Source organism: Erpetoichthys calabaricus, chromosome 16, assembly GCF_900747795.2.
Source record: "Erpetoichthys calabaricus chromosome 16, fErpCal1.3, whole genome shotgun sequence".
Taxonomy (NCBI): domain Eukaryota; kingdom Metazoa; phylum Chordata; class Cladistia; order Polypteriformes; family Polypteridae; genus Erpetoichthys; species Erpetoichthys calabaricus.
Genome location: NC_041409.2, coordinates 60392704 through 60406184, shown reverse-complemented (window position 1 = coordinate 60406184; position 13481 = coordinate 60392704). Strand labels below are relative to the sequence as shown.

The 13481-nt window shown below is 42.4% G+C and overlaps 1 protein-coding gene across 2 annotated transcripts in view; it reads right to left on the bottom strand.

Moving 5' to 3' along the window:
• syne2b (spectrin repeat containing, nuclear envelope 2b) overlaps positions 1–13481 on the bottom strand; it is a 524337-nt gene that overhangs the window by 25274 nt on the left and 485582 nt on the right. For both annotated transcript variants that reach the window (XM_051919949.1, XM_051919950.1), the window contains 3 exons: positions 10132–10294; positions 1880–2067; positions 67–217 (listed from right to left, as the gene is read on the bottom strand). In XM_051919949.1, the coding sequence (XP_051775909.1) occupies positions 67–217; positions 1880–2067; positions 10132–10294 (502 nt within the window). The remainder of the gene's footprint in view (positions 1–66; positions 218–1879; positions 2068–10131; positions 10295–13481) is intronic.

The following is a 13481-nucleotide window of genomic DNA, read 5'->3' as shown; positions in this document are numbered from 1 at the left end:
ATGAGGTCTCCTTACTTAAGTCAGGGGCTCCTGATATTTTATATTAATACCATAAACAAGCAGTACCTCAAATTTCTTCAGCTCTTCTTTGGCATTAGTATACAAGACCTCCGATGAATTGGGAGCAGCAGCTGTGCGCTCAGCAGTCTTCAGCCAGTCCTCGAAGCGAGAGTAGTCTTCCAAGAACTTACACCAAAGTCGCCAGGTTTCCTCAATCCTGAAAGACAGCAGGACCACAAAAAAAAATGGGAATTTTGAAAACCACAAAATTATCAGCTGGTACACTGGGACAGTTGCAGGGTCGTCTGATCTAATGTTAAACACTAGTGTGGTAGGTTTACTTACAGATATGGTGAGGTTGCAGGCCGTTGGACTAACATTTATTGAACCCCAGGGACACTTGAAGCTTGTGAGAGTTTGCACATGAACTAAACCATCTTAAATCCAGGTAGGAATGTTCTTATCTATATGTGCCATGGAATAAACACCTAGCACTGTTTGAGATGAGAACTCCAGCAAGGCTCCTTCTGCTGGGGCCAAGACAAAATCTTCTGGACCAAATTGGAGCCCCTGCAGAATCTTGGGATGTAAGAGACACAGCAGGGCCTTGCTCCCTTGGTGCCATCCCAGTTCTACTTGACATCCATCCAAGCAACTTTTTAACTTGCACAACCAGGAGTCAAAATGGTGATTTTCTGAGGGATAATCGTGCTCCTTCCCAAACAACCCGCTGTTATGGTGTGTTGTAGCTCCTATCCTACAGTTTTGTTTTTTGATGCTTTTCACTTTCTCGTATATGAAGTATTGTTATCATCCAAAAATTCGATTTCGAGATTTTGATGAATCTCGACGTTTTAGACCTCCCCGAGTTCAAAAATACTAGTTTTTGGAATTATGTCTGTGTGTCTGTCCGAGTGTGTATGTAAACACGATAACTTGAGTATGCTTTCACTTAGGCCAACCACATTTTACATACAAGTATTAGGTACAAAATGTAGATTTCTATCAACTTTTGGGCTATTTCCGCTAAATGGAAGTGGTACTTTTTTAATCATGCAGCTGCAGAGTTTGATTTATTCAACTTTACTTTTATAATAATTGTTCAATATATTATTAATTTGATTTGATTTGTTGTTGATGGTTCTTTAATGTGTATAATATAAAAATATAATTGTTGTCTTGCGGTTTACTCCATCCCCATATCTGAGTATACGAGAAAGTCTAGGGGAGACTACTGCTGATTTTTTTTTATTTTGTGTTTTGCCTTGCTGCTTGTTTTATTTAGGTTGATTTTGTAAATTGTTTTGAAATTTAAATGATCTTCCTTTGGTTAGTTTAATTTATCCCTTGTCTTGTGCTCATTTTCTTGCTTATTGTATTATTACATTTGATGCTGAATGGCTGAGACCCCTCAACAAGTAATGGGTGCCACCTGCTTTAAAATATCTCTTCTGCACCAGGAGGACTACATAAGTTTCTTTCACTCAATGCATCTTTGAATTTTTAAGATTCATTTATTATTTTTTTCATTTTTCATATTTTGACCTTTACATTTTTCATGTCTTTGTCATTTTAACTCATTTGGTTTCTTTTTGAATTGCTTTACTTGTTTAATAAAAATTATCTAATCGTTATCATTTTTATTATGGCTGACATTTTTCATGATTTATCTTCCCTTATACAATACAATACAACATTTATTTACATAGCACATTTTCATACAAAAGGTAGCTCAAAGTGCTTCATATAATTATCTTCTTATCATAATTTATTTTGGATGATATTCACTACAACAGCATTTTGAATTATGGGTATGTGTTCACACAAAACTTGAATATACAGTCGAGTAAAGATACAGTGAGATTCATTCACCACATACTTGAGCCTTCTCTCCATGGACAAGGCGCAGATGTTCCTCCATCGGCGATCCAGGCTCCTCGTTGTCTGCTGGATGGAGTCGCACTCTGTTTCAGTGGTACAAGCATCGGAGTCGTGCAGGATGACATCACAGAGATTTAGCACCGAGGCTACACCATCACTGTGTTGCTCGATGTCTCGCTGAAGATCCTAGAAGAGAAAACAAACAAACATACAAAAAGGTTTGAATAGGAGATCAATACTGAAAGCAGTAACTTCATTATATCTGACCCAGAAGTATGCTGACCAGAGGAGAGATACCACCAGTGCCTGAATTTGCCCCAACAAAGAGGATGCAAAAATGAGCCAAAGTAGCTAGCACCAGATGGAAGGATGGAAAAACAAAAAACCATAGTAGAGAGATTTCAAAAGCTTAAGTAATATCTCAGATCCCCAGCTTTCAAATAAATAAGTGGATGAAGCCAAATTTACCATGAAAGATTTGCATGACACTTTATAAAAGCCCTTGTCCATTATTCTTTTTGGTTTTTTTTTTAACAACAAAAACATTAGACTATGAAAAACTATGAAATCAGACTACTTCTCTCTTAATAAAATCCAAAGGCATTCTCAGGGTTGTCCAATTTCATCCACCTTACTGTGCCTAAAACTTTACAGTTTACTTGGCCAAGTCTGAAAATATCTCAACGAGAAAGTGCATCACACATGCAGTCACAGGAAGCTGCTGTTTTGACACATTCAAGTGAGCAGATAACAGCAGAGCTGCATGTAATGGGTTTCATTCTCCCCATGTAAAGTGACACCGTCATTGGCTAATAAGTGGGCTGGTCTAACAGAGATCACCTGGCAACAGCAGGCTCCTCTTTGACCGGGTTCGTGGATGGACGAAGGAGGAGCTTGCAGAACCAAATTCATGGGCTTTCTTCTCATAAATGAGAGTGTGACTGAGTAGCACTTGCTTTGGGAGTTTCCTAGCTTGAAGAGTCGCTGAGTGTAAAATTAATATTTCATTATAAAGCTTCTTTCGCAGTGAACACCATCCTAATATGCTTTATGAGCACATAGATGCATATAAATAGGCTACTTATTCAATCCGTGCCTGCAAACAGTGTCAACTAAAATGACAGATCATAAACACAGCACCAAGTTACCAATGCAGTTGCATTACAGAATCAGTGGTGACAACTTAAAATTTGAGTATAAAAATATGGACATGACTGTGTGCAAAGAGCTTAAGAAATCATATGGATGAGGAGACCATTTAGTCCATCAAGTCAGTTTGGTTAGCTAATGGCTAAATAGACCCATTATCTTAAAAGCCATCTGGATCCTGGCTTCACATGCATGACTAGTTTGTTGCAGGGTGCCAGGGCTTTGTAGGTTGTATGTGAATAAGGGCTTCCTTTGCCTACCAACTTTTCATTTTAACCTATGTATCTGATTGAGAATGTAAATCACAAAATGTAACCTTGTGCATGAATCTCTCCTAGATACTTTCAAAGCCCTTGACTAGTTCACCATATTGCCATTTCTCATTCAATATTAAAGAGTTTAAAAGCACTCAGTCTGTCACAACAGGCCATGTCCTTAACTTAGGGGTGTAATTTGTGGGTTTTCTCCAGCCTAATGCAAAAGTTACGATGTCTGTTACTGTATGCATTAGAGTAACCAGGACTTCACTGGAGGCTAGAAGCAATTTCACTAGAACAGTAAAAAAAGAGCTTGGAGTGCAATTTGCTACAACAGTACATGAAATAAAAGCCATTTGTGTTATGCACTAGTAACAAAAGCTGCCAACGCTAGTGAGGTTTTAAGTATCATATATTAAAAAACAAACCGCATTTCATAAGTGTGAACACTGGACTCCCACAAGTAGCCAACTTTGAAACTCAGCAGCATTAATGACAGACCCTGGCAGAGGCTTTGGTTAAATGGCTTGGCTGTCCCTGATCATTCAACACAGTAACAGAAAGTCATGCCTGTGATCATCCCTTTCTGACTATATTAGGTTTCATTCTCACATTTGCTCATCTGAAATTTGAAGGGTTTTGAAACACAAACCTCCAACTGATGAGATGATCAGTGGCTGGATTGTCAAAGGCTAATATAACCATCTTTGATACCCCTGGTAAGGCACGCTTAGCCAGAGTCAGTCATGTGTCTCTGTATTTATCTGCACTGAACCCCATTTGGGATTACAGCAGGACATTAAACAACATGCTACCCTCTGCGGAAGCCATTGGTGAATAAAGAAACATGAACTTTCTCGATTGGGAGATGGGTAACTCTAGACATACCAAGGAGGAAGACTGAATAAAAGGATAGAGCAGGGATAGTAGATTAGAATGGAACAAGGCAACAGGGAATGTCACAGCTTAGGTCAACGAAAACTAAGCAAGAAGAAACTGGGACAAGTCAAGGCGTGGTAGAACAGAAAACATGAGATTACGATAACAGATGGAATGGCGGTATTATGATAGACATGAGCAGTTCAGGAAAGGACATGGACAATCAGCACAGAGAAAAAGGACAAGGAGAGACTAGGACAAAACAAGAGAACATGTTGGGTCAGACTATAACAGGACAAGATCAGATCATAAATGCCAGATTAAGGCAGTTCAAAACAGAAACAGACTAGGCTGGGACAGATCATCTCTGATTTGCACAAAGAAGAACAGAGTTGGACATAAGAGTTGCAGATAAGTGAAAGAGAGAGGAGGACAACACAAAACAGGCAAGAACAATTCAACATGTCAGGTTGGGGAGAATGCACTGGTACAGCACGTTGCCACACCCACCACACAACAAAACAGTTCAGGATCCTGGTTGATCCTCCAGGCAGACATGTGGTCCAGTCCCACCCCGTGGAAATGACCATCTCTGTGCCGCAGCCAGGTTGTCATGTGGGCGCCCCCTTGGCCTGAGGATCCTCTTAGCCGGATCACCTTCAGGGAATTGCACCACATGGCTATAGTGCCATAACTGACGCTCCATCACAATGCAGGTAATGTGCCTCATTTGGGACTCCGTAAGTAACCACTCATTCAACACAAAGTCAAACCAGTGGTACCCAAGGATTCTCCAAAAAGACACAGTACTGAAGGAGTCTCTAAATACTTGGACCTTCATCCTTTTGCAGAGATGTCGAGAGTGCCACACTCCCGTTTCCAGTGACCTCATGACCCCCCATGCTCTCCCAATCCATCTACTGATATCATAGGAAGATTCACCAGAGACAGGAATGTTGCTACTGAGGTAAGTGAACCTCTCAAGTGACACACTGCTGACGGCTATGCCCAAGAGGTCATTAAAAGCCTGGATCTTGGTTTTTATCCAGGACACTCGTAAGCCCAGATACTCAGACTCATCTTGAGAGCCCCGATCAGAGCCTCTATTGACTCTGCAAAGATCACAATATCGTAGGCAAAGTCAAGATCAGTGAATCTTTCTTCGTCAGCAGATGCCCCACAGTTGCTGGACTCCACTACCCTTCCAAACAACAAGCAAGCATGCAAGCATTGAACAGAGTAGGAGCAAAAACACACCCCTAACAAACCCCAGAATCAACTGGGATAAGCACAAAGGTTCTGCCTCCACTCTGCACAGCACTCACAGTACCAGTGTACAGTTTTGGGGGATCCGGTGAAGTGTCAGGATATGCCACAGGACAGCTCGCTCAACTGAGTTGAACTCTTTATGAAAATCAACAAAGGCTGCAAAGAAACTCAGCTGATATTTGTGTTTGCGCTCCTTGAGAACCCTCAGTGCCAGGATGCAGTCGATGGACCCCAGAAAGGACCTTACCCGGCACCGAGAGCTGTGTTAGCAGAGCAGTTCAACATTACAATATACCGATTAGTGCAGCGTGAAGAAATATCAGGGCACATGAGGACATTTTTATGACTGAGCACAGTAGATAAGCTAAAGGCAGGACAGACCACGGCACATAAGCCTACCAGAAGAAAGGATCAGGACATGACACAACACAACAAAGCCAAAGAAAACATGGCTCATCAGGACAAGATTTGAAAGACTAGATCAGGACAGTACAGGAAATGGAAGATTAGTACACAGAGGAGAGCAGAGCAAGACAGTCACAGAAAAACATCACAACAAGGCATGAACAAACAAGCCATGACAAGACAGAACATGCCTGGGCAGCACAGGACGGGGTGGATTAGCACACAGAGGAGAGTGGAGCAGAGCAGAGCAGATCACAACAGATCAAGGCATGAAAGAACAGGCCAAGGCAAGACAGAGCATGCCTAGACAGGACAGGACATGGCAGGTTAGCAGAAATGTGGAGCAGTGACCAGCAGAATACAAGAGAAGACAATGCAACACTAGCCAGTGCATGTTAGTACAAGGAAAGGGAGACTAGGAGATGAACAATTAGAACAACACAGACAAAGTCACCATATATCACGACACTTCTAGACTATAGTTCAACAGTTAATTAAGGGACAGATATTGCTGGGTTCGACTTATGTTAATCAGTTTCAAACTACAGTCATGTGCTGATTTACAGTAGACAGTGGAGGCAAGTCGCACTTATGGCCAAAGGAAGACAATAGGATAGTAATGTTCCAGAAATTACTAAAACAAGATGCAGTCACATATGTTTTCTGACTCTTGGTAGGCATTGTAAGCTTTGTCTTGATTGGCATCGCTTCATGTGGCTAATTCTTATTCATTCGGCCCACACTGACTTCCTTACACCAGTGTTTCTCAAATTTTATGGTCATGCAATCCATTTTTGCCTTTTTAAATTCATTGACGGCTCTCTAGCAGCAATTCTCACGTGCAATGGAAAAACCAAGAACCTGCCATTTTTTTTTCAAAATTGAATTTTTTTTAGTTTTTGGAGTTACTAGGTCTTTCCTGATGTGATAAGGTAGTGGTGATGGCCCAATAGGTCTTTACTGCATGATGGAAGAAGCTAGTATGTACACAGTATTTAACATACTGCAGGACAAAAACCTAGCAACTCCACTGACCAATGAGGAAAGATAGCCTACTAATGAACACATCGGATTATGATCACGAGATTTAAATGCTGTGACTGTGTAAATGGCAGGTGTTGTTGATTCGTGAAAAACACAATATTGTGTACGTGAAGCTCAGGAAAAATGGAATCTAGAGATTGTTAATTATAGGAGAGACATCATTTTCTCAATTTGCCAAAAACTTGAAAGATGTGACATACTAGGTTTTTCCATAGTCAGTGAGAATTGCAAACCATCCCCTTGGTGAAACAAGCTTATTTAGAAAATGTGAAACAAATTTGGCAGTGCTGTCAATCATTTTGGTGACAAACCCATGACACACCAAGAACCAATGACGGCAACTCATCGAGCAACCGCCGGCAATCCTGACTTGTGAGCCAGTTGTTGGGAAACACTGCCTTACACAAACCGGGTGTGTGCGGATGCCAAGACTCGAAGTTTGTGCTACTCTGCACTGCGTACCGGTGACCCACACCAGAGCCTCAGAGCCTCAGTTGCAATGATCTGTACACTGTGGGACTGACATTCGGCCAACTTGACTCAAGGACAAATGGAGCCAAAAGACAATGCATGATTGTACTTTGTTTTCCTGCCTGCCTGTGTCGTTATTTAATTAGTACTAGGAGGCTCTGCCGCCTGCTCGTTTCGCTCGCCAACCACTGTGCGGGCCCTACGTGCTAGTCATTTCCCAGATCGGCTGCTTGTGAAGAATCGTGCTGTGCTTTTGGATAAACACGAATATCAACTCTGTTTTTGATATCTTCGTCTTTCGAAACTATTATCACTGACAGTTTGTCACATGTTGGTTTATTACATATGTGAGCGTGATCTTTCGGATTCATATAGAAATCCAATAAAACTTTGTTGTCCGTGTTTTACAGATACATTTTGTGTAAAATGTGATACTTTTGGACGTGTGATTTTTGTATCCATTATTGGCTGTAGAATTTCTAATATGTCCGATCGTTTAACTCTTTCGATTCTATGTTGCGTATGTGCCCTGCGGTGTGCTGGCTCCCTGTGTGTTTCCTGCCTTGCGCCCTGTGTTGGCTGGGATTGGCTCCAGCAGACCCCTGTGACCCTGTAGTTAGGATATAGCGGGTTGAATAATGGATGGATTCTATGTTGCATTGTTTCTCTGTGATCATAAATATAAATCTGACCGAATTGTGGTTAAATATAGTAGCTCCGTCATATCACCTATGTCCATATATTCAATCTCTTTTCGCTGTTCCGTTATTTCACTGAGTAATAATTTCCGTTTGTTAGTGTCAATGCCATCTTTACTATCAGTTTTTTGAGACTTTCAAATTTGAATCTCTAACCTGTTCTGTTAGGTTTTCAATCTCTTGGCACAAAGTCTCATCTCACGGGACGTGCAATTATCTCTCTGAAAATGTCTTGTCTCGTCCCAAGATTTTTTTATATAAGAGAGAGATTTGTAAAAACTATACTTGCATTTCACCTGAGAGCTTGTCACAGCATGCATTGAACAACGTATACAAAAAATAAAGTGAATTTCAGGATAAGGAATTGTAGATTAGCTCAGTTAAAGATAATGCAGAGCAAATTAGCTCAGAGAAGAGGAAAGCAGCACAGATCAGGGCAAGAGAGACCATGATAAGACATGGAAGAACAGGCCCGGCCAGCCTAGGAGAGTGAAGGGCGGAGAACAGAGTAGCCACAGCAGTACAGACAGGATAAAACTGACTCATGGGGAAAACAAGTAGCACATCATAACGGACAGTATTATAAATGGTAAGCAGCTTATGCCAGGGCAAGGCACATTAAAAACATCAATGTGATAGACAACAAACACAGACAGAACCGACTTGGTCAGGCCAAAGACAGTGTAGGGCATAGGCAGGACAAGAAAAGACATTAGAAAGAGGAGTAGAGCAATACATGATAAGACAAGGCACAGTAATGAAGGACAAATGGAAGAACAGGATAAGGCATGGTAAACGGATTAGAGCAGAGCAGAGAAGATTATGGCTGACAAGTGAGAGAGACATAAGAGTAGGAGCACATAAGGCAGCACAGATCAAGACAGAACACAACTAGTCAAGCAATTTCAGAACAAGGCATGTCCAACCAGGCTTGGTCCTCTCAGGGCAGATCAACTCAGGACTGGGGAAGACAAGATAGGACATGGCAGGTGTCACACATGTGCGATTGGGAGGCAGCTAAAGGGCCTGAACAATAGCAGTACCACACCAGACCAGGGGGTGGTGAGCTGCACTGACTTTCTCTCTCAATTCCCTTCAGACCATCCACGGGAAATCCCACTAAATCCCATGGCCATTGATGACATCTATGTTCCGGCACTGGCGCTAATGATGATGTTGCTTCTGGCATAGACGCGATGATGATGTCATTTCCGGTTCCGGAACTATTAATGAAGTCACCTCCAGTCACGAAGACATCACTTCCGGTTCCGGGGCCAATGATTTCAGTTCCTGTACCAGCCTTTAAAGCTGCCATATTTTCACCATCAAATCAGTTCCGTTTTGGACTCAAACCTGTGAATATTCAGCAAAATTACCCGTTTGCAGCCAGGGCATATTATACAGGTGGCTGCCCCAAACCTTTTTGATGTCTGGTGATTGCTTTTGTGACACAGGTTAAAACAGAAGAGAAAAGACCTACTCAGGGCAGGACAGGAACAATCAGTAAATTAGGAGAGATCTCTGGTTTCCTCCCACAGTCCATAGACATGCAGGTTAGGTGGATTGGTGATTCTAAATTGGCCCTAGTGTGTGCTTGGTGTGTGGGTGTGTTTGTGTGTGTCCTGAGGTGGGTTGGCACCCTGTCCAGAATTGGTTCCTGCCTTGTGCCCTGTGTTGGCTGGGATTGGCTCCAGCAGACCCCCGTGACCCTGTGTTCAGATTCAGCGGGTTGGAAAATGGATGGATGGATGTTAAAGATCAGAGTAGAAATGACCTGAACATGACCACAGATATTAATGAGGAGGAAAATAACAAATGGCAAAGATAAGACAGGTTGAACAAATCAGAATGAAGATGGATGAAATATGTGCCAGGACAAGCAAGACTAAGAAGTCCGATTAGACAGTGCAGGGCAGTACACAACAGTCCCAAGATGGCAGACCAGGACGGTACTGGGCTGGTTAATGAGGACCTTGCTGTGGACTTCAACATGTCTTTACTTCACTATAACACAAAAGATTTGTCTATGATGATTTAGGGACCATCCCCATCTGCACAGACACAAACAGTCCACAAACCTGCTGCTCGGCCAGCTTCCTCTGGATTTCGTCATTGTCACAGATGTTATAGATGACGGGCTTGGAAAGCTCTGACTCTATGCGGGATAGCCAGGTCCGCAGGTTGCTCATGTTTTTATCTAGCTGTTGAACTGTCTGCAGTGTCTCCTTCAGCTTCTTCACCCTGATGGGGAGAGAAAACAGATCAGGTTAGAGTTTGCGGAGGGTGTTTGTCCAGGCTTGAGGTTTAAATTGGTGGATAAGTGCAATGGCTGTTGTTTCTAGTGTAGTCAAGAGAAAGCCAAGTGACAACATTGACTGTGATGTGCAACAAGTCTAAATATTCTGCTGAGAACAAATCATGGCTAAGAACTCCAGCCATGTGATATATCCTGAAGCCTATCCTTACCATTATTAAACACTGCCAAACAATGCCCATATAAAAAGCTCAGCACTATGATATCCATCCTTAGTCTAACGCCATATAAGCAGGCAAGTGGCAAAGGGGTTCTAACCTCTGGATGAAGCACACATTCTCCCCTTAACATGTCCTTGAACTTGCCAAGGCTAACTAGAGAGACTACATGAGCACTGCCTTGTGTCCACTGTCTGGTCCAGTTGTGTGTGGTGTTATTTAGGATCTGAAATACAGAACTGAATAGAAATGCGATGAATAGCCTTTCAAGTCGGCACACCCCCCTACCCCCAAGTAAGACATTATAAACAGAGGCTGAATGCGGATAGTAAGAAAGCCAAAGCATCTCCAACCAGAGTGGCCCCTTCCGCCAACCCTTTTAAGCCTGCGAGCTGCTTTGCTATCAAGGGCAGACAGTCCTCTAGATCAGCGGCGGCATCCTGCGTGTTTCTCGCTTGTGGCCTGATTCACCACAAAAAACAGCCCACCTCGCTCGCTACCCCAGCACAGGCACTAGCCGGCAATCGTCAGCAAAGGGTTACTCTGTTTTGTCCTGATTTGGCCAGGATATTGTAATGTCTTGATCCCGGTAGCCATTGCACGCACACAATGGGAATCTAAGCCTGTGTCTGCAAAGGCTTTTAGCTAAATGAGGATGAAATTCACCTTCATGCATTACTCAAAATGGTGGATGAAAAAAGGAAAGAATAAATATAATAAGACTGAGAAGAAGAGCATCCCTTACATCTTGCCTCTTCACACAGCGTACATTTCTCTCCATCCTCGTCTGGGCACATGCTGACAAGGCGAATCCCTCCTACCCCCCCTCGGATGACCCTTATCTCACGCACTCCCTTTCTGTCTGTCACATGTTAGCTGCTTCATATGCCTTTATTGAGCACAAACTCACACACACACACAAATGGACAACGCAGGCCATACTCACCTAACGCCAAGCCAGATTCACCCATGCCACACGGAAGAGAAATCTCGTCCCTGACACATGGCTCCTCTAGTCAGCAGCAAAATCCCTCCCAGCAGCGAAGCATCCCCCCCCCCCCCCCATCCCCAACCCTCCCCCTTGTCCCACTCGCACGTCTGCCTATCACAATAGAAAGAGGCCTCCTTTACACACATCACAGAAGGAGGAAAAAAAAAAAAAAATGGAGGGAAAACATGAGGGTGCCCAAGTTTGAACTGCACAGCTAATTACCTAGCCGAGTGGGTTGTCATGACAACCCCAAAAACCTGCTAGCGAAAATGAGGACAAATCCTAAATGACGGCTGGCCAATGGGGGCTTCAGAACCACTCCACTTTCAAAATTGATTCTTGTAAGAATTAAAAGCTTTTCTGCCACATATAAGGAGAAGCAGGGGGTTTTGTTTATAGTGCCTTTCAAAAATAGGCTTTTTTTTGTTCATTATTATGAAAATGTAACATGCAACAAAAATGAGTTACAAGAGTGTGGAGTTCGCCCGTTCTCCCGTTGTTTCGTATGCAATTTTTGCTAAAGTGTGAATAAAAGCATTTGTAACCCACCTGAGCTTGAACCTGTTTTGAGTCTTTTGAACCATAGTAGTTATGAAAAACAGGCGAAACTGTCATAATCAGCTATTGAAATATGCATATGTAGTATATGCAGTGGATTCCAAAAGTAACCAGACCCCTTCATTTTCTGCACACTTTATTGTGTTGTAGATTTAATTTTAAAATGAGGGGGGAGTCGGGAAAAGCATCTCAATCTGGACAAAGTGAGGACATGTGTCCAGAAAGGTTTGAAAATTTATTAAAACTCAAAAACTGAAATCTCTCATTTATACGAGTATTCAGACCCTTTGCTTTGGCACTCCAAACCATGAAGGTGCCTCCCGCTTGCTTAAGTTGCATCTAGAAATTGAGTGGAGTCAACCTGTGGTAAACTGAATTGACTGAGCATCGTCTAATGATAATGATAATAATAATAATAATACATTTTATTTATATAGCGCCTTTCCCATGCTCAAGGCACTTACAGAATATAATAAAGAACGGTAGGGTATACAGTATATAGCATTGTACAAACCGGATAAATAAATAAAGAAGATTAAGACAGTGAATTCTGAAAAAAACAGACAACATAATTGATGGCCTAGCACACACATACAGGTTACATGAGCATCTTGACAGAGAAGTAAACTGAGAGAAGGGTAATCAAGTCAAGTAGAGCTAAAAGCCTTCCTGAACAGATGAGTTTTGAGTTGTTTTTTAAAAGAATTCATGGAGTCAGCCGATCTAATTCATTTTGGTAGGTCATTCCAGAGTCTGGGCGCTATACAGCTGAAGGCCCTGTCACCCATGGAGTGTAGATTAGTGTGGGGTACAACAAGATTGCCAGAATCAGAGGACCTTAATGGGCAGGCAGGCACATAGTGATGGAGAAGGTCACTGATGTAGTTTGGCGGAAGGTTATTTAAGGCTTTGTAAGTTATTAGTAGGATTTTATATTTGATTCTGTAAGCCAGTGAAGATGGAGCAGGATCGCTGCTGCTGGTTCGAGTAAGGATTCTTGCAGCTGAGTTTTGAATGAGCTGGAGCTGTGATATAAGATTAGAAGGCACACACCTGTGTACCGAATGTCTCATAATTCATACTGCACGTCAGGACAAAAACCAAACCATGACATCCAAGGAGGTCTCTGCAATCAAATTGTGGTATAGCACAGATCAGGGCAAAGGGATACAATTATTTCTAAAGCTTTTGGTGCTCCCAGGAGCACAGTGGCCTCAGTAATTGTGAAATGGAAGACTTTTGGAACCACCAGAACCAGACTGAACCAGGAAGGAAAGGCCTTGGTCAGGGAGGTGACCAGGAACACAATGGTTACCCTAACAAAGCTTCATAAGTCTACTGCTGAGATGGGGAGGACTTGCTTGTTGGGATGACCAGCTCAGCCATACTCTATCAGTCAGGCACATA